This window comes from Odocoileus virginianus, chromosome 3 (assembly GCF_023699985.2).
Source record: "Odocoileus virginianus isolate 20LAN1187 ecotype Illinois chromosome 3, Ovbor_1.2, whole genome shotgun sequence".
Classification (NCBI taxonomy): Eukaryota; Metazoa; Chordata; class Mammalia; order Artiodactyla; family Cervidae; genus Odocoileus; species Odocoileus virginianus.
In genome coordinates this window covers 21,557,186-21,583,922 of record NC_069676.1, presented here as the reverse complement: position 1 = coordinate 21,583,922, position 26,737 = coordinate 21,557,186, and the positions used below count along the sequence as shown (strand labels likewise).

At 35.5% G+C, this 26,737-nt stretch overlaps 1 protein-coding gene across 1 annotated transcript in view; it reads left to right on the top strand.

Annotated features, from left to right (window-relative positions):
• CHSY3 (chondroitin sulfate synthase 3) overlaps positions 1-26,530 on the top strand; it is a 283,312-nt gene extending 256,782 nt beyond the window's left edge. Inside the window, exon 3 of the mRNA XM_070465070.1 lies at positions 24,113-26,530. Coding sequence (XP_070321171.1) covers positions 24,113-25,675 — 1,563 coding nt within the window. The 3' untranslated portion in view covers positions 25,676-26,530. The remainder of the gene's footprint in view (positions 1-24,112) is intronic.
• Positions 26,531-26,737: the final 207 nt, after the last annotated feature.

Below are 26,737 nucleotides of genomic sequence, written 5' to 3'. Positions count from 1 at the left end.
GATATAAGTTATGCTTTCTGCATTGATACAGGTTTCCAGAGATTTAGTCATCCTCCTCTTCAGAGGTAAAGAGAGGGAGACACTCTAGCAAATGGAGCTTTCCCATATAAATGTAAATATCTCTTACAAAAGAGTAACTTCTTACTTGGTTTTCAAAGCTTTTTCTACATCTGCTATTTCTTAATGTGAGTTATTTGGATTGAGAGCATATCTGTTTCATTTTTGAATGAAATATACATAGTAAGATGTTCAGTAAATAGCAACAGGTTCATTAACTTTGACATGAGGTGTCAGTGTGGTATGGCTTTGTAACTTTCAGCTTAAATTCTTTCTTATTCAATATTATATTGTAGCCATTCTGTTCTCCAGGTTATCTTCCAAACCCAGGGACTAAACCCAGGTCTCCCGCATTGCAGGCGGATTCTTTACCAGCTGAGCCACCAGGAAGCCCTATATTGTAGCAGGAGAATTTAAAGTTATTGTTAGGACTGCAGCATAATACAGTTGAACTACTAAGGGAATTAGAGGTCTTACTAGGGAGACAGAGAGTTGGACTGAAAGTGACTAACTCTGTGCACCTAAAATTTGAACTTGCATCCAGGCCACTTGGGAATCTTGAGAAACTGTGGCTTCTGATTCTGTAGGTCCAGCTTGGGACCCAAAAGTCTATTTTTAGCAATCTCCTAGGCAAAATCTTGAATGCAAGTCTGACATATTTGATCCTTTAATAGAGAATTTAAATGTTGAATAAGTGGGAGACTCCCTCTCCAGGACACATTTGCTATCTGAATTAAGAGCTGTAGGAGGTGTTTCCATGAGTTTATTTTGCTTGTAATTATTCGGTGTGCTGAGAAAACCTAGTACTGAACTCTGGAGAGGAAGTTTGTGATGGGGCAGCGGATTCCCTTTGTGTACTAAACACAGAAACTTTACATATTTAGGAAGCCATCACTGTGAAAAAATGCTCACATAAAAGAAGGCCCTTTTATTTCAGTTCAAGGGCAAGCCATCTGGCCCTGTTCTTACATAGTAATCAGGCTAATAGTGCCAGTGGCTTCATTGGAGAAAGCAGAGAATGGCACTTTAAAATCTGTTCAAGGGCCTATTTTTAGATTCTGGCAGCTCAGGAAGGCATGTTTACTTCATGTTTAATGCAACCTTCCACTTCAAACTAAAAACATTGCTTTTCCTCTACTGAGTTTGTATCAAGTCTCCTAAGAAACACTGCCAGCTTTGCACATCCCTATCCTCTAAGATGATTAACTGTTTAAAATTGAAAAGCTTGGAAAATACAAATCCTGCCACAGGCCCCTGGTGGGGTAAAAAGACAACTCAAAACATTTCCAGATGGTTTAGGCATTATGTTCTATATGTCCTGGGAGCAAGGGGTGGGGGGATCCTACACTGGATGAGTTGGTGAAAAGTCATTTGGAGGAATATTTAGCAGCTTCCTTTTCAGAAGCCTCTGCAACCCTCTGCTATTTCCTAGGGTACCAGTGCATCAGTGAGACTCTGCTAAACAGCTGTTCGGCTCCGGTAAGGCCTGCCTTAGCAGAAGGCTGAGATAACTCGAGTTGTCTCTTGTTTTTGAACCATTTTACACTCCTAATCTATTTGGAAATCCCAACAATGTTTTCTAACCTTGACAGTTTAGAATTTGAAAGCAAGTTGTATCTGTTGATCCAAATCAATGGATCTTATTGCTTGAGTAGAGTACTGTTAAACCTGTATTGGTAATATTGAGTTTTTACAGAACAGAGTCTTGAACTGTCAGATTTCTTATCATATCGTATTCTACCTGGAGTCATTTTATTCCCGCCTGTGCAATTTAGTAACTTCTCTTTCTGACAATCCTTGAAAGTACATCCTGCACCTTTTAGAAAGAGAGACATTCAAGTTACTGCTTATTTCTAGCTTTCAGTCACAAAATCCATAAAAATTGTGTTGCTTCAAAATAGAGTGAGGGTATGGATTTTGAGCAGGTATCAGATGTTTATAAGGTTTTCCAGTTTGAGCAAGACAAGGCCATTTCAGCGTCTAGGACATGTTACTCCCAAGTTACACTTGTCCTCTGTTGAATACGCATATTTAGCCTTTAAATAACAATTTGTGTTTTCAAAGGGTTTCATGAACATTAATGAGCATTTCTTCACAGCCTGCCTGTGAGATGGGTCAATATCATTATCACTATTTTATAAATCAGAAAAGTGGGATGGCAGAAGCTGAGTGATTTGAATGAGGAAATATGTCAAAGTCAACCAGGATTGGGTTCCTAGCATCAGCCTGGGAGATCACAGCACATATCACACTTCGAGCATCAATGCCCCTGCACCCAGTGCTCAGAGGACACATGATGTTGTTAAATGCAAGGATAGTTTTGTTTAAGTAGTGAAGAGACAAATTATTAGAGACTTTAGTTGATTACTGCATGAACTAGGTGTGCCACATGCAAGCACATTGCATTGCAGGGAGAACTCCTGACTGCAGCTGGGACCGTGGACTTTTTGACAGTCATCTCTTGTGACAATAGCCTGGAAAGCTTTTTTTTTTTTTTTTTTAAACAGCAAGTACTTTTTCTTAAGCATCAACTCTGTGTGGATGATCTTAGAATCTACAAATGTCATTGCTAAGATTTCTGTGAGGAGGTACAATCATTCCCAACTTGAGAATTTAAAAAACTAAGCTTAACGGGTTATTCCTTGTCCAGATCACTTGTCTGATTGAAAGGGAGGCTTAGATTCAAACCTGAATTTGTGAATGGTTGTTTAGCTGTGGTACCCAGACATGCTGCTGATGACATTGTTGATGGAGAGCGAGAGCCTTGTAGGCATGCTACCCAGTATTGACTTCTCTCTCTCTTGTTCTTATGAGTGGCTCAGGTGGAGGTGTAGACAGGAAGCACATCGTGTTTCAGAACCCTGTGAAAATTAAGAGCATAAATGTTAGTTAGGAGAATAAGTATACAGTACATTTTCAAAAGGCCAAGATAAGCAGCCAAATGGAATGCTGTTCTGATCAGGCCATGCTTGGAATGCGATTGGTTATTATACTTGAAGAGGACTAAAATCCAGCAGAACCATGTTTAGAGGTGAAGAACTGGTGTGCCAATAGGATCTATTTAGGCTTCATTGCAGCAGACTTGGTCATAGTCATCATTCATGTGAAAGGATGTTGTGTGGAATAAGGACTCTCATCTGCATTTGGCGCTAGAATACAAGATATTAGAATGAAACACCAGCAGTTAAGAGTTAAAGGGCCAAAGACCAGCAGAGAAAATGTTTCTGACTCAGATCTGTTTGAGAAATAAATCAGTTAGTCAAGAAGCTACCTAATCCTAATCATTAAAGTTTCATTAGACTGGTTGGGTGGGAGGAGCACGTCTTTGGAGTCTGACTTGCCAGAGTTTGAATCTCAAGTCTACCATCTTCTCTGATGCTCTCTTGTTCCTAAAGAATCGAATAACAATAGGGTCTATTCTATGTTAAATTTACTGGAGTTCTTCATGGCCAACAAGAGCACCTAGCAAACATTCAGTTTCTCAGTTTAGATGGATTGAGGCTTAGACGAGGTATGTTCTAAAGAGCTGGATGACTTTTGATTTCTAAATCAGGGGCAGCCATTAATCAGGGGAATGAATTTTGTAAATGGTGGTATTTCATAAAGGAAAGTACAAATGAGTTGAAAGTTTGTTCTGAAGCTTTTGCAACATAACCTGGAAAGTATTACTTAAGTGTAAAAGAAGAAAGAGAAAATTGTAGTCAGAGATTTTCAGTGTATTAAAAAGCAATCCTGTATTAAGATGTTCTAAAAAGGTTTCACACAAAAGTTATTAAGATGACTTTATACGTTTTTATATATTACGATGACATATACACATGGGGAATATTATTCAGCTACAAAAAGAAACACATTTGAGTCAGTTCTAATGAGGTGGATGAACCTGGAGCCTATTATACAGAGTGAAGTAAGACAGAGAGAGAAAGACAAGTACTGTATATTAGTGCATATATATGGGATTTAGAAAGATGGTACTGACGATCCTATGTGCAGGGCAGCAAAGGAGACAGATGTAAATAATAGACTTTTGGACTCAGTGAGAGAAGGCAAGGGTGGGATGATTTGAAAGAATAGCATGGAAACATGTACATTACCATATGTAAAACAGATGACCAGTGCAAGTTTGATGCATAAAGCAGGGCATCCAAAGCCAGTGCTCTGGGACAACCCAGAGAGCTAGGGTGGGGAGGGAAGTGGGAGGCAGGCTCAGAATATGGGCTCAGAATATGGGGGACACATGTATACCTGTGGCTGATTCATGCTGATGTATGGCAAAAACCATCACAATATTGTCAAGTAATTATCCTCCAATTAAAATAAATCAGTTAATTGAAAAAAAAAGAGTAAAAAAGATGACTTTAAGTTACAAGCACTTTTGTTTTACATATTATATTTCCCCTCCTTTATCAACCCTTTCAGTTGAGGCATAATAAGTAAATGAAATAAATGCTTGAATGCCGTATCTTAATTATAAATATGAATTTTCTCTGTGAGATGGCAAATTAAATCTAATAACTTTACACAACTTAATTAGCATATGTCAGTTATACTTATTATAGCAATTTTACACACATGACTAGATGTGTGAGTGGTGAGACTTAGGATATTGGTAGTGATTGAAAGGGCAAGTAAGAACAGGGATGGGCATCATTAATTGCTATAAGGCAGCCAAGAAATGCATCCAACATAATCTGTTCCATGGGACAGCTTCTTGGTAAGTGTGCCCATCTAATGTGACATGGGACTTTTCCAACTAAAATTCTCTATTAGTAGGCTTGGGTTTTTTCCCTCTAAATCATAGGCAGCACAGTGGTTTGAAAAGAGTTTGAAGGTATCACCCTGCTTTCAGAAAAAAAAAAAGAGGCATATGTTTTGGAGATATACTCTATTTTGAGATTCATTAGCACCATTTAAAGACAACTTCATCTTAGAAGATGATTTCTGTCAAATCTTTCATACCATTTTGGATCTAAATCTGGAACAGATTGAATTTTTGCATCCTATTTTTGTTCAAGGGAAGATTATGAAAGTTAGAACTACAGCTTTACTCATTTCAAGCAAGAAGAGTTAAATTGTGAACAAGCAAGTTCTCTGACCATCTTACTCCCAATATTCTATGCTACTTAGAAGTAGTTACTTACAAGCCATGCCTTGGGCCTCCCCTTTTGACCACCTGACCCTCAGTCCTGCCTGATTCTGGACCCTTTTCTCCTCATTCCCTCTTACTGTAACACAGGAAATGTCTTTTATCCTAGTAAAGGCACATCCATCGCTGGTGTTTGGGCCTTACTTCTCAGATGTCTGTCCCCTTCCCCTTATAATTTCCTCTCTTTGCCTCTTGCTTCATTCTCTCAAAATCCATTAAGCAGTTTCCAAGCACCTACTATGTGCTGTCCTGGTGTCTTCTGCATTTGGAGATGCTTCTTTGAGCTAGAGAGTTTTACTTCTTTTATTCTTACAGAGGGGAGGCATCGTGGAAATCTCCTTTCTGTTTCTGGCATTAAATGCACCCCTTAGTAGCAGAAAGAAACCTGCACTGATTTCAGCTCTGTGCTTCCAAAAAGGAATCTTTAGTTCCTAAAAGAAGGTTGTCATCTAGATGGTGTTTCTTTCTTGGCAAATGAAGGTAGGAGTAGAGGATGAGAGATGTCGCCAGCAGAACTCACAACAGCTACAGTTAAACCTTTGGAGGGAATACCAGGGGCACCTCTATAAAGTGGAATGAAGTCCAGGTTGTTTTTATTATTACTTTCCAGGGAGCATAGTCTATGGGTTCTCTGTGATATTCAATAATTCCTAGTATTCATGGTGAAATAAGTGATTACTGTGTGTCAGACATTCTCCCGGATGTGTTGTGTATACTAATTAATTTTCATGATCACTACAATATTTTCTACCTTTTACTGGTAGGAAAGTTGGGATAAAGGAACACTGAATGATTTATGCTAGATCACAATAGGTAGAGCAGGATTCAAACCCAGATAATGAAGGACAGAGGAGCTTGGTATGCTGCAGTTCATGAGGTCACAAAGAGTCCAACACAACTGAACAACTAAACAACAGTCACCAGATCCCATAGCTGGCCCTCTCACCCCTGTGGCAAAATTCTCCATAATCCATTTAGGAAGACAATACCAAAAAGTCTGGACAAATAGTTTCCTGCCTTCCCTCAGGCAAATATATTCAATGACTTTGATACAACTTGCTTAAAAGAACAAAGAGTGATATTTATTCATCTGAGTCTTATGAAAATAAAGTCCCAAAGTGGCAAAAACAAAGAATTCTTGGGTTCCATTTGGGGCTTTTTCCCATATATACCCTTAACATATGTAGTCTTTTCCTCTTTAAAATCTTTTCTCTCTTTATTCAAAGTAGGCTCTGAAGTTTACCATTTTTTTTTTAAAGATCGGGAGGGAAAAAGTAATTTATTCTAATACATCTATAGTTCTGTATTTTGCATATAGATTATTAATCATCTAAAACTTATATTTCTGGGTGTGGTCTATATTAGGAATCAAATTTATTTTTCCTAAATGATGGACAGTTGTCCTAATAACAGTTGTTGAATGATTTATCCTTTGCCTGGAAAATCCCATGGACGGAGGAGCCTGGTAGGCTACAATCCACAGGGTCGCAAAAAGTTAGACATGACTGAACAACTTCACTTTCACTTTTACTTTACCTATTAAAATTACTAAATTACTACCTTTAGTTTACCCAAATTCTGAATATATGTAGGACTCTTTGTGGATTGTTTATTCTACTCTGTTGATCTATTTGTCTATTCTTATACTATTACCACACAATTAAGTTACTCAAGGAAATTTGATGTCTTCCTTTTCAAGCCTTTGTTAGCTAGTTTTATTCAACCACCATAGATATTTTAGGAGAAGTCTATCAAGTTCCATTTTTTTAAAGCTTATATGTTTTCTGGAATTGCATTGTATTTTAAAAGAAATTATAATAAATTTAATTAATTAATCAGTTTTTAACTAACTTAGAAATTATTTTTTAAAGAATTGCTTATTCAGGATTATGATAGGTTGGGCAATTTATTCAGTTTGCTCTTATGTTCTTAAATTCTCTTTAGTAGTTGTATACATTTTTATTCAGATTTTAAAGGTGCATCATAATATTTATCACAAAGTTGGCATGGTTATTTTGGAATGGATATTAGTCAATTATACAGTTATTACAAACTTGTTGCAATAAAAGAAGGTTTATTGCATTTTCTCACCACTTTGGACTTAGCATAATGTTTTGATGTAGAACTGAGTGATTTTATTTCCCCAAAACATAGTTTGATTATTTTGCCTTACAAAAAAATGCAAACAAATTATTTCAGGGATTCAGAAAGAAGAAAGCATCTAGTTTAAAACCACTCTTACTTTTCCTAATGGAGTTTTAAGAAACCCAAAGTTCTAAAGCAAATCACTGAAATCTGAGTTTCCTGTTTATTTTTTTTTAAAACTAATTTACTAATCTGATGTCCTTCTTTGCTGTTATTTAAAACTTTAGATGGAAAAAGTGTGGTAAAAATAATGATAGCAGTGATAATTTTAGATTATGTTTTATTCAAACCATAGTATCTGTATACTTTACCCAAATTCTAGCATACCGTTATTCCACTGAGGATTACTGATTTCAACTGAACATTCAGTTTTATTTTACTTGAAAAATACTAGCTGAAAACATAAAAGTATCCTTGAATAATATTTAAGATTTATACTAAAAAGGACTGGATTTTACTCCCCGATAGATCTTTTATCTATAGATCAGTTCAGTTCAGTTGCTCAGTTGTGTCCAGCTCTTTGTGACCCTATGACTGCACCATGTCAGGCTTCCCTGTCCATCAACAACTCCCGGAGCTTGCTCAAACTCTTGTCCATTGAGTTGGTGATGCCATCCAACTAACTCATCCTCTGTTGTCCCCTTCTCCTCCTGCCGTCAATCTTTCCCAGCATCAGGGTCTTTTCTAATGAGTCAGTTCTTCATATCAGGTGGCCAAAGTATTGGAGTTTCAGCTTCAGCATCAGTCCTTCCAATGAATATTCAGGACTGATTTCCTTTAGGATTGACTGGTTGGATCTCCTTGTAGTCCAAGGGACTCTCAAGAATCTTCTCCAGCACCTCAGTTCAAAAGCATCAATTCTTCAGTGCTCAGCTTTCTTTATGGTCCAACTCTCACATCTATACATGGCTACTGGAAACACCATAGCTTTGACTGGACAGACCTTTTTTAGCAAAGTAATCTCTGCTTTTTAATAAGCTGTCTAGGTTGGTTATATCTTTTCTTCCAGGGAGCAAGCATCTTTTAATTTCATGGCTGAAGTCACCATCCACAGTGATTTTGGAGTCCAAGAAAATAAAGTCTGTCACTGTTTCCATTGTTTCCCTGTTTATTTTCCATGAAGTGATGGGACTGAATGCCATGATCTTCATTTTTTGAATGTTGAGTTTTAAGCCAACTTTTTCACTCTCCTCTTTCACTTTCATCAAGAGGCTCTTTAGTTCCTCCTCTCTTATCTATAGATAGTTCTGTGTTTGTATCATTCCTTGCCTTGTTGGGACATTTATTAAAAATTAACATTTAATCAGAGATAAATTTTTCTATATCTTTTCTTTTAAGCTGCTTATTTAAATAATATATCATGTAAAACAATACATTAATGTTTTCACATAATTTTTCTTCTTTGACCTTCACACCAATATTGTATATTTGAAAGGCAATGGTTTATTCTCACCATTTAATGAGTAACAAGATTGACACAAATAAAACTGCTCACTCACTATCACATAGCTTATTAATAGATTACCAATCTGATGGTCTTTCTTGTAAAATCAACTCCTTTCCAATAATCCTTTTTAAAAAGCCATGAAACCACCTCTCAAGATTCCTGTCTTTGTTTATTTTTAGTTTGTATGTTATTTCTCGTTACATTTTCTACAAGTGCCAGTTTTGGAGCAGAGCTGTGAGGACACCATAGAACGGAATCTTCAGGGGTGACAGAAAACCACATAGCAATTATAGTGTGGATCTCACAATAATACAGAAGGAATAAATTACAAAGCTGCAATCAAGTTAGATCTAAACTCAGGTGATGTGAATATAGCAATATTGTACCTTCTCTATGTAATTGCAATTACTTTCAAGTTTATCTTGTCATCAAACAAGCAATTTTTCAATCAGTGCAGCTTCTGCAGATCAACACTCTGGTATATGAATTATTGAATTCATTTATCAGGCACTACCTAATGCTTAGCCCCACCCTTCCAAAAAAACAAAAGGATCAAGAAGTTTGAGGAAGGATTACATGGAAAGCAAACATTTGGAGGACAAACATAATATCACATTTTATCACATAATATCACAGTGGTTCTCATTCTCAAAAAAAAAAAAAAGTTTAAATTTGAGAAGAGTAGAATAAATCTTTTAGTGTCATACATGATATTATTATATAGAGAAAGTATTTGTCAAAATGCACATAAAGTATATTTTGTGCTTGGTTAATTTTTTTTTTTCTTTCAGATAACTTACATAAACATACATAGGAACTACTTGTTTGGACAAAGAAGACATTTAAACAGAAACAGTGTGCCTCACATTTCATGTCCTTACAGAAATGACAAAGTCAGTCCCATGGGACTCACTCCGAACTTGTCAAAGCACTTTTCTATTCAACTTATGAAACTTTCTCAACTTACGGTCCCAAAGAGCTACTCCCATTTATTCTAAATTCTGTGGTAGGAAAAAATCTATTTATTTTTTCTAAGATAACATTTATTTTTTTCTTCATTAAAAACATTATCATTTAATCAGATTTTGTCATCCTTAATTACCCAACACTAATCATAGTGAGTTAAATTCAAAATCTGCTAGGTAGTTTCTTTGCCAAAATAAATTTACAATCTAACTTTGGATAGGAAAGAAGTAAAAATAAGTAAACAGCCAATTAGCTAAGTGAATGAATGAATGAATCTCTAATTGACAAAAGAATAAATTAGAAAACCAAGTACTGTAGTAAATACCAAACTGTGTGATACAGTGAGCTCTGTCATACCTTGCCAAAAAGAGTCAGGCTATCCTGGAACTAACAGAAGATACATTTGTATGGTAGACATTTAGCTAGACTTAAAAGGATGTATAGTGTTTGAATTGGCAAGGGTGTGCAGAAAGGGCAACTTCAGGTGATAGAGAATAGTGATTTTTCAAATTGTTTTTTCCTGTTTGCATAATTTTTTTTCAAATAGGCTGTTACTTTAAAACTTAATATATAATAATACAAAGCAGAGCTGCTCTGATTGAAGTGAGGCAAGAAATGGGTTCCAGAGTCCTGTGAAATTTATCCTCTTGGTTTCTCCTGGGGTTCTGATTTAGGCATGTTCAAAATTATACACCTATATTTCATCTTTTCTGTATCTTCTGTGGCATCTTTGAGTATTACTGCCTGTGTCCATAATGGAGATGTTTACAATAATTCAAACTTGAACCAGGGTCCAAGCAGTAAAAGGGAGAAAACAGAAGGATAATTAGGAAGTGGTTGTAAAAGAAAGAAATACAACGTGTTGAAAGGGATTGCTGGGAAGAGGAAGAAAGGAATCTGCAACATTGCTGAAGTAATGAGTGTATATATCAGGAAGAAAATCAGTGGTACTAGGCAGAGAACTAGAAAGTCAGGAGAAGAAACTATATTTGTTTCTTTTAGTATGTATATGTTTTATTCATTTTTTCCCTTTCACTTTATCACTGTGCTGAGATAGGCTTTAAAGCAGAGACTTAAAGACCAGACTTATTCTAGTAGGATCTTTAAGTCTTGTCTTTTCTGAAAATCTGGAATCTACTCAGAGGCATGTGATTACAGACAGCCCTGGTCCTGCATTACTTACAGCATAGTGTGAAAGCGTTAGTCGCTCAGTCGTGTGGGGTTTATTAGAACCCATGGACCCAGCCAGAATTCTATCTATAGAATTCTCCAGGCAGCAGTACTGGAGTGGGGACCTTCTCCAGGGGATCGTCCAGACCTAGGGATCGAACCTGGGTCCCCTGCGTTGCTGGCAGATTCTTTACCATCTGTGCCACGGGAAGCCATTTACACCGTACCAGGGACTGAAGATAGAGTGAAACTATGACATACTCTTAGACTTCAGAAAACTCCCAAATTTGTGGTAGAGACATATATTTAGATGAATAAACTAATGTAAAATTAAAACTGAGTCAAATAGTGGGGAAGAATGGTGCCTGGTACCAGGGGAATATATACCAGGCCTAATCTTTTCAGAGAAGGTATCCATGAGGCAGTGATATTTAACTGATAGCAGGAAAGCATGTACAAAGGCAATAAAGAGAGAAAGGAAGCCAGTAGGACTAGAGCATAGAGGGTAGGAGGTAAGAGAGAAAGCTGGAGAGGAATGCATGATCATTCTAAGAGCATTGGCTGTCATTGATGGGGAAAAGGAGGGTCACGTGATCATATATGCGTCTTGGAAAGTTGACTCATGTTGCATCATAGAGAACTGTTTGGAGAGTGGTCAGCTGAGACATAGTCAGAAAGGTGATTAGTACAGAAATAGAAAGTTCTTGGTATCTTGGACCAGAGTGGCCATCTTGAAGATAGAAAGAAGAGAATTAAGATTCAGGTGATAGCTGGGATATGGAAGAGATGGAAATTGGTGATGAGGGTTAAAGGAGAGCAACAGTAGATTAATGATATATTAAGGATTATAACTCTTGACATGGCATCATTATTGCAAGAATCACTTTTCCAATTTAAAATTTGGTTTTAAGTTTTATTTATAAAAAAATTCAAGTTTTTAAAATAAAAAAAAAAAGTTTTATTTATAGAGTTTCGATATGGTGATGTTTTACAGTTAATATAATACTACATATAATTTTTATTTATGTTTTTGCTTCTGGTTTTGTTTTTGCTTAAGGATTTATCCATGTGCTTAGAAAATGTAAACACTTACCTACATTTTTCTGATTCTTTTATAGTATTTTTTCTTGTTTTAAGGAATGACACTAGTAGGATTTAGATCTTTAAAACATCTGAAATACAGACGTATGTACACACATACATGTATATAATGTATTCAGTATAAGACGTGAGGTAGGTGAGGATCTAAATTTATTTTTCCTTGTAGATATCTAATTGTTCTATAACTCATATTAAATTGTGATTCCAAGTCATTTACCTTTTTATGAAGTATTTTTACAATGAATGTGCCACTGAGATTAGCCCTACAAGATACAAAAAATTAGACATAATATTCATTAAATAAGTGATCTATATTCTTAAATAACCTTATAAAATTATGTAGAAAATATTTTAAATGCCCTTCAGTATTGGAAGGAATAGCATTAAATAGTCATGAAAACAAACCTCAAAGCTAGTGGGATTTGGAGTGTATAATTTTGCTTATTTATAAAATACATCTTTTTAAGTCATTGCTTGCACTAAGCATAGTTGTATTGCTCAGCTGTCATCTGTTTTCTTCTTGGAATTCTACCGGTGTTTCTTAGAACTAAAAAGTCATTTATTTTATCTGCTCAGACAAGATGACTTTTTAAAAAAACTCCTTTTAACCTAGCTTTAAAGATAACTCTGCAACTTGAGACCCAAATTATCCTTTCTCTTTTACTAAAGCTAATGAGTGTACTATGACACTAACTGGACCTCATGAAATAATTTTATCAATCCCTAAAGCAAATAACATTTTTGTGTTGTGTCAACTTGACATATGTGATGCAAAAATGCCGTATACCCAGTCTCCAGTAAGGAAATATCACTGTAATTAAAAAGGTCAAAATGACTCAAATCATTGTCTTTTCATTTCCAGAAAACTTGACTTTTAAAAGATGATGCTTTACTTATTTTTAGTTTAGCACCATCTTGGAAACACCTACCTGTTAATTAGAGCTGTGATTCCCTTCCATTCCCGCACCAGTGCTAAGCCCATGCAGAAGTCTACAGTACTATAATTAGGAATTTTCTTCTAAGAAAAACATTATAATAGACATCCTGCCATGCTTATTTTATTTTAATTGGATGTTTAGCTCTAGGGATCTTCATAATTTTTCATAAAACTTTAATGTTAATAAAATCAGCTGGAAGGAAGCACTACTTATCTCCTTGATTACACCATAAGGAGTAGGATCTTAATTTGAGCCTTTCTGTCCTTTTCTTTTTTTTTTAAGCTAATGAGAGCAAAGAGTTTTAAGTGAATCAACACAATGCATCACCAAGTACTGCTTATGACCCACATGTGAAAGAAAAATTACACATGACAGAGTTAAGCAGAGCAGGAAGACTTTATTCAAAACTTGCAATAGAGGAGAAAGACTGAATTCAACTACCTCTGAAACACAAGGCAGGAGAGTTTGTAAGTGATGGGATGAGATCATGAAAAAGTTCTAGAGGACTTTAGCATGGACGTTGGTCAGTGATATCAGACCATCTGTGTTTGCTAATTGGTGCTTATGGAAGTAAGCCTCCTACCCTCCCCTTAAGAGAGGGACATAGGATTTGTCTTTCTGGATGATTACATTGCAAAGGGCTACTTGATTTCAAAGGGATACCAGTTACTTGATAAAAGAGTCCTGGGTTATAAAACTGGCAAGAGGCTAAAAGATTTATGATTCAAAGGAGCAGAGGCAGCATTTACAATCACAAGTTTTCTAAAGTGAATGTTCCAAGAGAAGAGAGGTAAGGGACCTTAAATCAGGTAGAAACATGTCCAGAGTTTAGTACAGCTGAAGGGAATATCAAGGCCATTTTGGTCAGCCACTGGTGATCTACTAGATTTTAGCTGATGATCTGGAAACTGATCTAAAAGTACAAGTCTTTTCTTATAGGCAAAGTATATGCAATTTAAAAATCTTTACACTTCATGTATGCTAAAGGCTACTCACGAGTAACCTATCAAATTAGATGTTAGCATATAGCAGGAAAATCTTTGTGTCTGCTTTAAAGTGCCAGAAATTTCACTGTCTAGAGTTTATAAAATAATAATAATAAAGGTATCCATTGATGCCAGACACTCTTTTAAGCATGTTTTATATAATGTACACAACAGTCCAGGAGCTCTTCTTTTCCCAGAAGTTGTAATTTGTCTGGGGTCAGATGGGGAATGGAGGAGCAGATCTCAAAGCCAGGGCCATGACTCCAGAGCCGGGATCTTGGCTCAAAATAGACATGCATGAGCACAAGCTGAAAGAATGAAAGAGGAATGAGCAGGAGAGGTTCATTTTTCTTTCCTTTAAGTAACTGAAATGTACCCCCAATCCAGTTCTATCTCCACCCACTTTAACCTTAGTTTTGTCCTATTTCTTGAAAGGAAGACTGCTGTGTCTCCATGCAGGTGTCAAAGACCTTCTTCCAGCTTTGCTTTCATTCCCATTTTCCGTGGTCTCTCAGCAGCACTTCATTTTCTTGTGCAGGAATTATTAATGCGACAGAGGCCAGCCTGACTTAGACTCAGTTTGGACTCTTACGATCATTTCACATTCCAGTGGCACAAAGCAGGAAAGATGATGGGGGTCCTCGACCTTTCACCCTGCTTGGGTGACTACATCAATTATGAAAATAATAAAAAGATGTATAACCACCATCAGTTATGGTCTAAGAGTATTGGAGTGCAAGTGACTACTTAAGTGAGATATAAAAGCTTTAAGATATGTGCCAAATCTTGTACAACACAGATGGGTGAAGACTTCTGTTACATTGCACTTTTAAGCGTAAAGAAACATTCAAAAGCCTGAGAAATAATGAAGAATGCTGAAAATTTTCCATTAGAGAAGCAGAGTTCTTAGAGTAAATGTTTTGATTCCTATTTTGGTTACCAACTAGTCTAGGAGTGAATATGTGAATTTATTAAAAATTAATTATAAATATTTTATTAAGTATGCTACCCAGGAGACCCCTGGGAGCAGGTTTTCTAGAAAGGCATATAGTCAAGTAAAATAACAAGTACCAAAGGCATAATTAATACACTTGTCAAAATTAGACAGCTGTTATGAGTTTATATATTTAGTGTTTGTCTTCCCCAGTAGGCAGTCAACTCCATGAGGGCAGGGACTAGGCTTCTTTGTTGCTCTACCATAGCAACTGATATGTTGTAGAAACATAATGAATATTTTTAAATGAATGAATGTGTCATTCATTCTGCAATCATGAGAGGTAGCCAAAATGACGGAAAGGATTACATCAGGAATGGTTTGGTCAGGGAAAGTTACTGAAATTGTCATACTTTCATAGATCTGTTATCTGTCTCATAAGTTTTCAAAAGTTTTATTAATTGGATTCCACTAGGTTTCCCATCTACTATGCACATAACATTGCACTATGTTCTTCTACCCAATTTATCCAATAAGACCGTCCGTACTCCATAATGTACTGACAGCCTAAGTCAGCTTTCTACATAATGAATATTAAATTTTCATTCTTTAATCTTGAGAAATAATATCTTATTTTCATTTCAGAGTATATTTAAACATAGACCTACTGACATTAAACATAGACTTACTAACATAAACCAGTTAACATTAAACTGCATGATGCCTGCCTTTTATTTGTTGGAAGATCATCAACTTATAGCTTCTTACAAATGGTGCTCCGGATTATCCTGAAGTTACTTCCCTGGTGCTCAGATAGTAATGCCTGCCTTTTATTTGTTGGAAGATCATCAACTTATAGCTTCTTACAAATGGTGCTCCGAATTACCCTGAAGTTACTTCCCTAGTGCTCAGATAGTAAAGCGTCTTCCTACAATGCGGGAGACCCAGATTTGTTCCCTCAGTTGGGAAGATCCTCTGGAGAAGGAAATGGCAATCCACTGCAGTACTCTTGCCTGGAAAATCCCATGGACAGAGAAGCGTGGTAGGCTACAGTCCATGGGGTAGCAAAGAGTCGGACATGACTGAACGACTTCACTTTCACTTTCTTTACTTGAGGAACATTAATGATGACCACTAAAAATGGTCTTGTAGCCTAAGTTTATAATTATAGAAGTACATGTCATTCTCTAAGTAAAAAAATCGTTAAGTCTGCTCCATTCTTGTACCTTCTACCTTAGTGGATAATATGATGTTCATTCAAATTAATAAGCTTATGATCAGTCTTTTGGGCTTCCCTCACGGTTCAGATGATAAAAAATCTGCCTGCAATGCAGCAGACCTGGGTTTGATCCCTGGGTTGGGAAGATCCGCTAGAGAAGGAAATGGCAACCCACTCTAGTATTTCTTGCCTGGAAACTCTCATGGACAGAGGAAATCCCTCCTACCTGGAGGGCTACAGTCCATGGGGTTGCAAAGAGTCAGATATGATTGAGCAACTAACACTTTCACTTTCAGTCTTTCATGAGGGTAAATGATTGGTAGCTTGAATTTGGGGAGAATGGAAATAACAAATCATAAGCAACAACAGCAACAACAGAAGTCTTTAACTGTGGCTTTAGCATCTTTATAGTTAAAGGGGAAACAACTTGGGCTTTCATAACTGGAATAAAATTCATGAGCTAGAAAATAGACTGCTTTTTTTAATTTGGAAAGCAAGGTATAATTTTATGCATGATCAGTTCCAGCATATAGTTAATACGTTTCCTTCAGAGGATAAGATTCATTAACTGTGTTCATGTCTTTCAAAATTGCATGGCAACAACTCCCTTTCCATTTGTTTTTCAGAGGTCTTGAAAGTCTAAGTGATAACCTCCTTCTTTCCCATTGTCTCATATAAGTTATTGTGTGGTAATTAAATCACCAGTGAAGGGCATAGTTAAGTTATACTGGTATGAGATCAAGAAAGAATGTGTGTAGGTTTGCAAAGAGGCAGCTTGAAAATGTTTTGAAAATTCTTCTTTGCTCGTCACTGTAATAAATAGTGAATAGAATAAAAGCTTTAAGGTAATATTGAATGCAAAAAATTTACTTGACTATTTACCAGATTTAAAAATATCTACAGGGGAAGTGAATTGTATAGGTTTCAACAATCATCTGCTATTATCTTAACTATAATATCAGGAAGCATTTGTCTGATTATTGCCTGAATGTGGGCATGTCAGGCTAAATCTAGCAAATTGATATGCAATCAAGTTCAATTATCATTAATTTTATTTAATCATAGTATTACTTTATTTCTAGCAGGGTAATTTTAATTAAGGTATATGGATTTATTTAAACTAACAATTGATTATGTGCCATAATATTATAAACTGAAATCTGATGAACTTGGTGATTTTTTTTTATTTTAAATCCCTTTGAAGTTTGCCTATAATGGCATGTGTCCAGAATATACCCTGCTGGGAAATCTGTATCACTTGATGATTTTCTGTGTTGTCTGAAAGTATTTTTAAACTGTTGCAAATATATACTGCTGAGAAAACTTCATCACAACTAGGAGTATCTGGAAGCTATTTTCTGTGTTGTCTGACAGGTTGTTTTTTCTTAAACTAAGATAGCTAACAAAATTAAATGTAACAGAAAAAAAGTACCAGTTTTAATGGTACAGATTGCCCATATGAGATTGTTTAGGATTTCAACCAAAATTAAACTAGCTAATTAAACAGAGGCAAATCATACAGAGCATTAACACAGAGCTAAAAGTAAAACATCCATTTACCAGATTGTCTTTGACAGGATTCCTTTGGTTGCAAGTGACAGAACCACAGCTAAACTACCTGAATGAGAGATGAAACTACTGTCCTAGGACACTGGGAAGTCTGGGGGTGATCTTAGGTACAGCTCAGTAAGTGTTCAGTGTTCTCAACAGTGCTGTCTTTCTTGTATTGCTTCTCTGCCCTTGTCTGGGTGCAAGGTCTGCTTTTCTTTCTGAGGAATTGTAATATGCAAAATCTGAGCCTGTAGCCAAAGGGAAAGATTTTTTTGCTCATACCCAGAAATGAAATGAATCTGCCTGCAATGTAAAGAATCTGCCTGCATTGCAGGAGACCTGGGTTTGATCCCTGGGTCAGGAAGATCCCCTGGAGAAGGGAATGAATGCCAACACACTCCAGTATTCTTGCCTGGAGAATTCCATGGACAGAGGAGCCTGGCAGGCTACAGTCCTCATGGTGTCACAAGGAGTCGGACAGGACTGACCCGTTAACACCTTTCATTTACTACATACTAATTGGCCATATTGTGATTTGTGATTGACGAGATTTCCTGTTTAGGAAAGGTGAGACTCATGTCGAATAAAAGGAAAAGATATTTTTAGTGTCGTTATCATTTTCAAGGGTGCAGTTTAGTGATGTCAGCTATATTCACATTGTTGTGCAAAAACAGAACTTTTTCATCTTTTACAACTGAAACTCTGTACCCACAGAACAATTCATTTCCCCCTCCCCCAGCCTCTGGAAACTACCATTCAAGTTTCTGTCTCTATGGATTTCACTACTTTATAGATCTCCTAAAAGTAGAATCATAGTATTTGTCTTTTTGTAACTAGCTGATTTAACTTAGTGTAATGTCTTCAACTCTGCAGTTCATCTGTGTTGTGGCATGTGACAGAATTTCAAAAGGAGAAGACATTTTATGATTTTTTTGTTACTTTAAAAGGATAGTCAAGAACACAGATGCCCTCAGGCAACTTTGAATTCATAAAACAAACATAAAGCAACTTTATGGGACTGAAAATTACTGGAAAATGCACTGCTCACTTAATATTTTTTAAGTGTATTCAAAACACTGGGTTTACCAAGTAAAGAAAGGCAAAGTCACAGTTTTGGACCCACAACCTTTGAACTACAAGTTTTAACACCTTCTTCTAAGTAGACTTTGGGTTGATTTTTTCAATGATATGATTTTTAATTTTTACACATATATTTATTAAATCTTTTGTTTTCAGATAATTATTGATTCACATATAGCAACTAAAAAATAATGCAAAGAAATCCCATGGATTTCTTAAAGCAGTTTCTCCCATTGGCAAAATCTTGCAAAACCATAGTGACATATCCCAGCCAGGATATTGGCATTAACATATTCCACTTATCTTATTTAGATTTCCCAAGTTTTACTTATGTTTACTCAGGCAGTTTCATGCAATTTTATTACTTGTGTACACTGAATTTTTTAACTAGAATTTGTAGATTAGATGTGGCTATTGCCAAGGTCCTATTATTTTTATAAATCTTTAGTGGCAAAATATGTAATGCTTTCAATGTTATGTGACAAGTATGAAGAAGGGTATATCTTATCATATTTAAACTAGTTCTTTGCTGTCAAATTCCAAAACTTATTCAAACTGTATACCTTTAACATTTTTTCATTCTATTTATAATTATAGAATGATTTATAGATATTTATTTTTCCCAAACTTATTTCTTCTCCTTAATATTTAGAATTAGGTACTGTTTTCATTGTGTCATTATTACCAGAAAGGCAGGACATAGTTTAATAACTTTACTGTTAATATGTGTACATAATAATTGAGGAATAGTAATAGTGTTAATTCAAAAATTCACTGTTTTGCTCAGAATCTTTATATCTACTAGTCTTAAAAAATAAAAGAAAGATCACTAGGTATTTGCATCAAGGGCACTAAGACTCTCCCTTTAGTTATATACAACTGCATAACTAAATCATGAGTAAAATGAATTAAAATATTTGCAAGGCAAATTTCCCAGCCCTTAGGTACCTAGTCACCATTATATTTTACACATCTTTAATGATTTATTGTTTCCTTGTTCACCTTCATAAATTATTCCACTTTGAGTCTGTACTTTCTCGAACAAGAATACCTTCTTTTCCCAAAACCTCCTTAGTCTGATATGCAGGAAGAGATTTAAAGTGAATTTTCTAAATTAGAGAATCCTTTTTATGAAAAATGAAGTAGCCTGATGGGGACAAAAGAACTTATAATAAATTGAAATAAGTTCTTTATATAAATAAAAAAGAAATTTTCTCTTTCATAGAGAAAAAAATAATTAAATTATTTTCTTAATAAAGAACACAAAGCTTTCTGATAATGGCATGACCTTTTATTTCCACTTCATTTCAACCAAGATCTCTTAAAGACAATTCAGTGTCTTCTAGTTTTTAGATGATGATCTGAAGTTAAATGATGGCTGTACTGAGCATATTTGAGTTCTTTTCTAAGGAAAACGAGGCTATTTTCCTTTACTCATTTATTCAATACTTACACTAATGATAATAGTAGTAAAAAAAATATATAACTATAGTAATAATAATAGCTTACTCTTATTATAACTCTTATTAATAGCAATTACTCTAAACAAAGTATTTTTCTAAGTCCTGAATTATTTCTCTCTAAACCATTATAACTTTATTTATATTTGATTTTTTAGCTTTCTTAATTTCTATCTTTTTTCCCCTTTACTGAGCCTTCCACAGTGTTTATTCTTTATTTTTCCTATGATTCAATTTTCACATCTGAGTTTATTTTGTATAACATACAAAGATATATATACATATATATAACAAAGATATATAATAAAGATAGTTTATCTTTATTTCTTAGTTCTGTGAACTGACATTTCATCTCTGCCATCACATCCCTGAGATCTTATATTTCTACTTTGTTGTTTTCCAAGAGAGAGGAAAATGCTCCTTATGATTTTTAGAACTGTCCCTTAATATTTTCCTGTTTCATGAATTCTTTTCTTGGTGGGGTGAGGCTATTTTTCATCTAGTCTTTTTCTCTTGCAGAAACTTTGAAACACAGAAACTTGCAGAAACACTGAAATCAGTCAGGACCCATTGATGTTGGTTTCTTCTGTGATTTTTGTTACTGTGAAACGATTTTTACTTTCAGTGTAAGGTTGTGGAGGTACCATGAAACCAACTGTAAATTCTATAAGGGAAAGGAAATCCTGAATTATTTCAAACAAGCTAATATAATTTTAAATGTGTATTTTATACTTTTTCTTAAAACAATTTTGTTGTACTCAAAATTTTGTGTGCTAAGAAGCAAAAGTGACTGCTTATTCTAGTTTTGGTCCTAATCTCATTATTCTCAGGAGACCCTTGTTTAAATCACTTAACCTTCTTGAACCTTGGTTTCCCAAAAACCCCCACAATATGTTAAAGTGTTGAGGATTTTTGTTAGCAGAAAGTTCCTCAGTGGCATGCTTGATACACTGAAGCACTGAGTGTATATGGCCAAATTATAACTGTTCCCAAGCATTTCCAGAAATGAACAAAGATGAAGCAAGCCTAGAGAGTGCTGCTCTCATTCTCTGAAAACTCCTAGGCAAAAAATGGAATCTCAGGAGGAGGCTGGCAAATCCTTGTCTTGATTGTCTAGATTGATACCAGACATAGTACTAAGTAGTGTATATATATTTTTTCTTATTGAGCAATATTTTAATATACATTGAGGTGGTTGGCATTTTCTCTATTATATAGATTAGGAGACTGAGATTTAGATAGATTGGCTAGGAGATGGCTTAGAAATGGTGGTGCCAGTACTCAAGTCTAAATCTGGCTAATTTCACAGCCAGGCTCTTTTTTTTTTTTTTTTGTAGGCAAGATAAGTTAGATTTTATTTTTCAAAAGCGAACTGCTACAGAGGTTCTCCTCAATCATAGCTTTTGCATCTTGTTTTTTGGGTTTTTTTTTTTTTATTAGTTGGAGGCTAATTACTTTACAATATTGTGTGGTTTTTATCATACATTGACATGAATCAGCCATGGATTTACATGTATTTCCCATCCCGATCCCCCCTCTCACCTCCCTCTCCGCCCGATCCCTCTGGGTCTTCCCAGTGCACCAGGCCCGAGCACTTGTCTCATGCATCCCACCTGGGCTGGTGATCTGTTTCACCCTTGATAATATACATGTTTCAATGCTGTTCTCTTGAAACATTCCACCCTCGCCTTCTCCCACAGAGTCCAAAAGTCTGTTCTATACATCTGAGTCTCTTTTTCTGTTTTGTATATAGGGTTATCGTTACCATCTTTCTAAATTCCATATATATGTGTTAGTATACTATAATGGTCTTTATCTTTCTGGCTTACTTCACTCTGTATAATGGGCTCCAGTTTTATCCATCTCATTAGAACCGATTCAAATGAATTCTTTTTAATGGCTGAGTAATATTCCATGGTGTATATGTACCACAGCTTCCTCATCCATTCGTCTGCTGATGGGCATCTAGGTTGCTTCCATGTCCTGGCTATTATAAACAGTGTTCAGCCAGGCTCTTAAACATTCTCCTGTCTATGCTGCAGAGCTTGATCCTCCCTACATATATACAGAAAATTTGGATATACTCTATGTTTTGTAATGGAAAATATAACATGAATTCAAGATGAACTTATCGTTACCACACTACCTAGAGTATGTAAGAGTGTGCTCTTTTTAAAGATTGCCCCCCTCACTGACTTTGCTTGTAATATTTCTGTAAAGGAATACACTAGTAAAATAAGCACTGTATAGGGAACTTGCATTGTAATGATATGAGTGATGCAAGTTACTTAACCATTTTATACTGATAATTTTTGTTCTAAAACAAATGTCACCTTTATCAGGTTGTGCAGTATTAATCACTTCAGTATCACTAAAGGAGCTAGATAAGTCTGCGATTTAACAGTTCACCTCTGAGCAATGTCTCCTGTTTAATTTAGCATGTTCCTGTTTTGTTACTAATGTAAAGCAGGCCTTAAGAAAGAATAGTTTCAGAGAGCCAATACTTTGTAGAGGTGGTAAAATTAGTATTCTATATGCCATTAGAATTTTTTATCTGGTTGCATACCAAAAAAACCCATGGAAAACTACCTAAAGAAATATGTTGAGGCAATTTCAGGTGAAGGATAATAAAACAAAAATAGAGATATAATACCCCATTCATATGGATTTAATTTGATTTAACATCAAAGTTTCAAATAAAAATTGACATATGTTTTTAGGAAAAAATATTGGATGTAACTAAACTCTCTTGAATCAAGTCCGAAATCCATCTCAAAATATCTGCTATTACATTCTTTAAGGTCAGGTGTTGATTTGAAAATCTACAAGGGTAGTATAAGAACCAGGTGAAATACTGGAGATAAAGAATCTGCCATGGTATTGGTCTTACAATTTTTAGGTCACCTTCACTAGGAAAATTCTGATATTCATATTCTCTCTCTCTCTTCTCACATATCCACACACATTTATGTACATACATATCAAAAAACCTACCTGGTTTTACATTCATGTATATGCATATTTTTAAAAGAAAGTTATTTATTAACTGGGGGATAGAAAATACATCTTAAGTAATAGTTGAGTGAATGTTCACAAATTAAATGCATATGTGTCACCATGACTTCGATCAGCAAATACAATACTGTTAGCACTGCAGAGCTTCCTGCCCTCTTTCTGGATTTTTGATCAGTATTATAGCTAACTGCATTGGTTAGCTGTACCTGTTTCTTAATTTCTTATGAACAGAATCATATAAAATGTATTAATTTGTACATGGCTTCTTTTACTTGTTTGTGACTTTGTCTGTGTTGTTGAGTAGTTGTATTTCATTTATTTTAATTGATGTATTTTCTATTAGATTTATTTATCAATTCTTGATGTACATTCAGGTTGCTTTCAGTTTGGGTGTATTATGAATAATACTGCTTTGAAAAAATGTATATATATATTTAGGTAAATGTATGCATGTATTTGTATTGGGCATATTTCTAGAGTAGAATTACTGAGTAACAGGGAATGCATATGATCATTCTAGTCAATACAGTTTTCCACAGTGGTTGAACCAAGTTACATTCTCACCAACCGTGTATGAGAGTTCCAAGTCTGCTATTAATACTTTGACAGTGCATTATGTATCCTTAGCCATTTTTGTAGGTTAAATATCACATTGTGACTTTAAATTGCATTACACTGTTGATGAATGAGGTAGAGAAATATTTTGTATGTTCGTCAGGCATTTATTCTCTTTTGTGAAGTGCCCATTCAAGATTTTTTCCCATTTTTCACATTTTATATCATTTTTGTTATGAAATATGGTATAAGTAATTCTTATTAAATATTTTAGTTTAAATGTTTTATTGTTTAGTTTCTTTCTAAATTTATTTTAACATCTTGTTTCCTTCTACTTTTCAGATGCAGCAACTGTTCCATGAAAATTATGAACACAATCGCAAGGGTTATATCCAAGACCTTCACAACAGCAAAATCCATGCAGCCATAACACTTCATCCAAACAAAAGGCCCGCCTACCAATACAGGCTTCATAATTACATGCTCAGCCGCAAAATTTCTGAACTGCGCTACCGCACCATCCAGCTCCACCGGGAGAGTGCGCTGATGAGCAAGCTTAGTAATAGCGAAGTGAGCAAAGAGGACCAGCAGCTGGGATTAATGCCTTCTTTCAACCACTTCCAGCCTCGGGAGAGAGATGAAGTGATAGAATGGGAGTTCCTGACAGGGAAACTCCTTTACTCAGCATCTGAGAACCAGCCTCCTCGCCAGAGCATCAACAGCATCCTGAGAACAGCACTGGATGATACCGTCCTACAGGTGATGGAGATGATCAATGAGAATGCCAAGACTAGAGGACGGCTCATTGACTTCAAAGAAATTCAGTATGGCTACCGCAGGGTTGACCCCATGCATGGGGTGGAGTACATTTTGGATTTACTTCTCTTGTACAAAAGACACAAGGGGAGGAAACTGACTGTGCCGGTAAGACGCCATGCCTATCTTCAGCAGTTGTTCAGCAAGCCTTTCTTCAGAGAAACTGAAGAGCTAGATGTCAACAGTCTTGTAGAGACTATTAACAGTGACACTCAATCATTCTCCTTTATATCTAATTCTTTAAAGATACTCTCTTCTTTTCAAGGTGCCAAAGAAGTGGGAGGGCACAGTGAAAAGAAAATACACATTCTTGTTCCTCTCATTGGAAGGTATGACACTTTCTTGAGATTCATGGAGAACTTTGAAAACATTTGTCTTATCCCAAAGCAGAATGTAAAACTGGTCATCATCCTCTTCAGTAAGGATTCTGGCCAAGATTCCAACAAGCATATTGAGCTTATACAAGAATATCAGAACAAGTACCCCAAAGCAGAAATCACCCTGATCCCCGTGAATGGGGAGTTTTCCAGAGGTCTTGGTCTTGAAATGGGATCTTCTCAGTTTGACAATGATACTTTGCTGCTATTTTGTGATGTTGACTTGATCTTCAGAGGAGACTTTCTCCAACGATGTAGAGACAATACAATTCAGGGACAACAGGTATACTACCCCATCATCTTTAGCCAGTATGACCCAAAGGTAACCAATGGAGGGAACCCTCCAACTGATGACGACTTCGTCTTCTCAAAGAAGACTGGATTTTGGAGAGATTATGGATATGGAATTACCTGTATTTATAAAAGTGATCTTCTGGGCGCAGGTGGATTTGATACCTCAATACAAGGCTGGGGACTGGAAGATGTAGATCTCTACAATAAAGTCATTCTATCTGGCTTAAGGCCCTTCAGAAGTCAAGAAGTAGGAGTGGTGCATATTTTCCATCCAGTTCATTGTGACCCTAACTTGGACCCTAAGCAGTATAAGATGTGCTTAGGATCCAAGGCAAGTACTTTTGCCTCAACCGTGCAACTGGCTGAACTATGGTTGGAAAAACATTTGGGTGTCAGGTACAATCGAACTCTCTCCTGACAATCCAGGCAACACATATTGCCTTTTTTAAAGGGGAGTTTACCTCATTGTTGGTTGTTGTTGTTTAATTTTATTATTGTTATTTTTATTATTATAATTATTATTGTTATAATTTTATTTTGTTGTCCAGGTCTTAAACTACTCTTGGTTGTCTTCCAAAGAGTGTTTGTTGACCTCAAACAAGAAGAGTCTGCAGTTCACTGATATTTCAGATTTCTACTGAAGTCAATAGGCATATTACTTTTATATATCTTTATTTGCGATTGAGTTAAATCGTGGCAATCAAATGACTTTTGAAGCTCATTCAACATGAGAGACAGCTTAGAAGAATGTTCTCTTGGGGCTTTAAGATGCAATATCGACTTTTCTTTCGTTTGTCAAATTCAATGTGATACAAATATTTACTGGTGAAAGGTACCACAAAAGTGCTTTATGCTTCCTATGGGGAAGGGACTCTGTAACATAAACTTGAGTTTTGTAATTTATACAAGGACTTAAATATATAGACAATAATTTTCTTCATCTTTAGGATTTTTAAAGTAAATGAACACTTATGATTGTAAGTTTATTTTTTAAAAAAAGTTTTAAAAATTTGAGGAGTTTTGTTCCACAAGCAACCGGTACTGGCTACCCTGGTCTTATGACAATTATCTAACTCCTCACAACTGTCTGCTATAAATGCGAATGAACTTTATTTTCTCAAGGAAATATGATTTAATTAAATATTCATGTACATTTTAGAAGCTTTATGAAACAATGTCCTTCATTTGCTGGCAAGAAGATAAAATATGACAGAACCTGGTTATTTATAATAAAACAGGTATGACAGTATTCTTTTTCAAAAACACTGAAAAATTTGTGTTGTTTCCTTTTGGTCAAATTTGATGTATTTCTTAATGGTCATAGTCACCAAAGCATGCTTGCTACAAAGGCTGGAAATATTAATAAGGGATTATGGGCATGATATTTATATCAATATGCTTTAAGTTCTAGCTTTCATAAATGATTAAAATGAGCAATTTTTTAGTCAATAATTTACAATCTGGAGGAAGTATTCCTCTT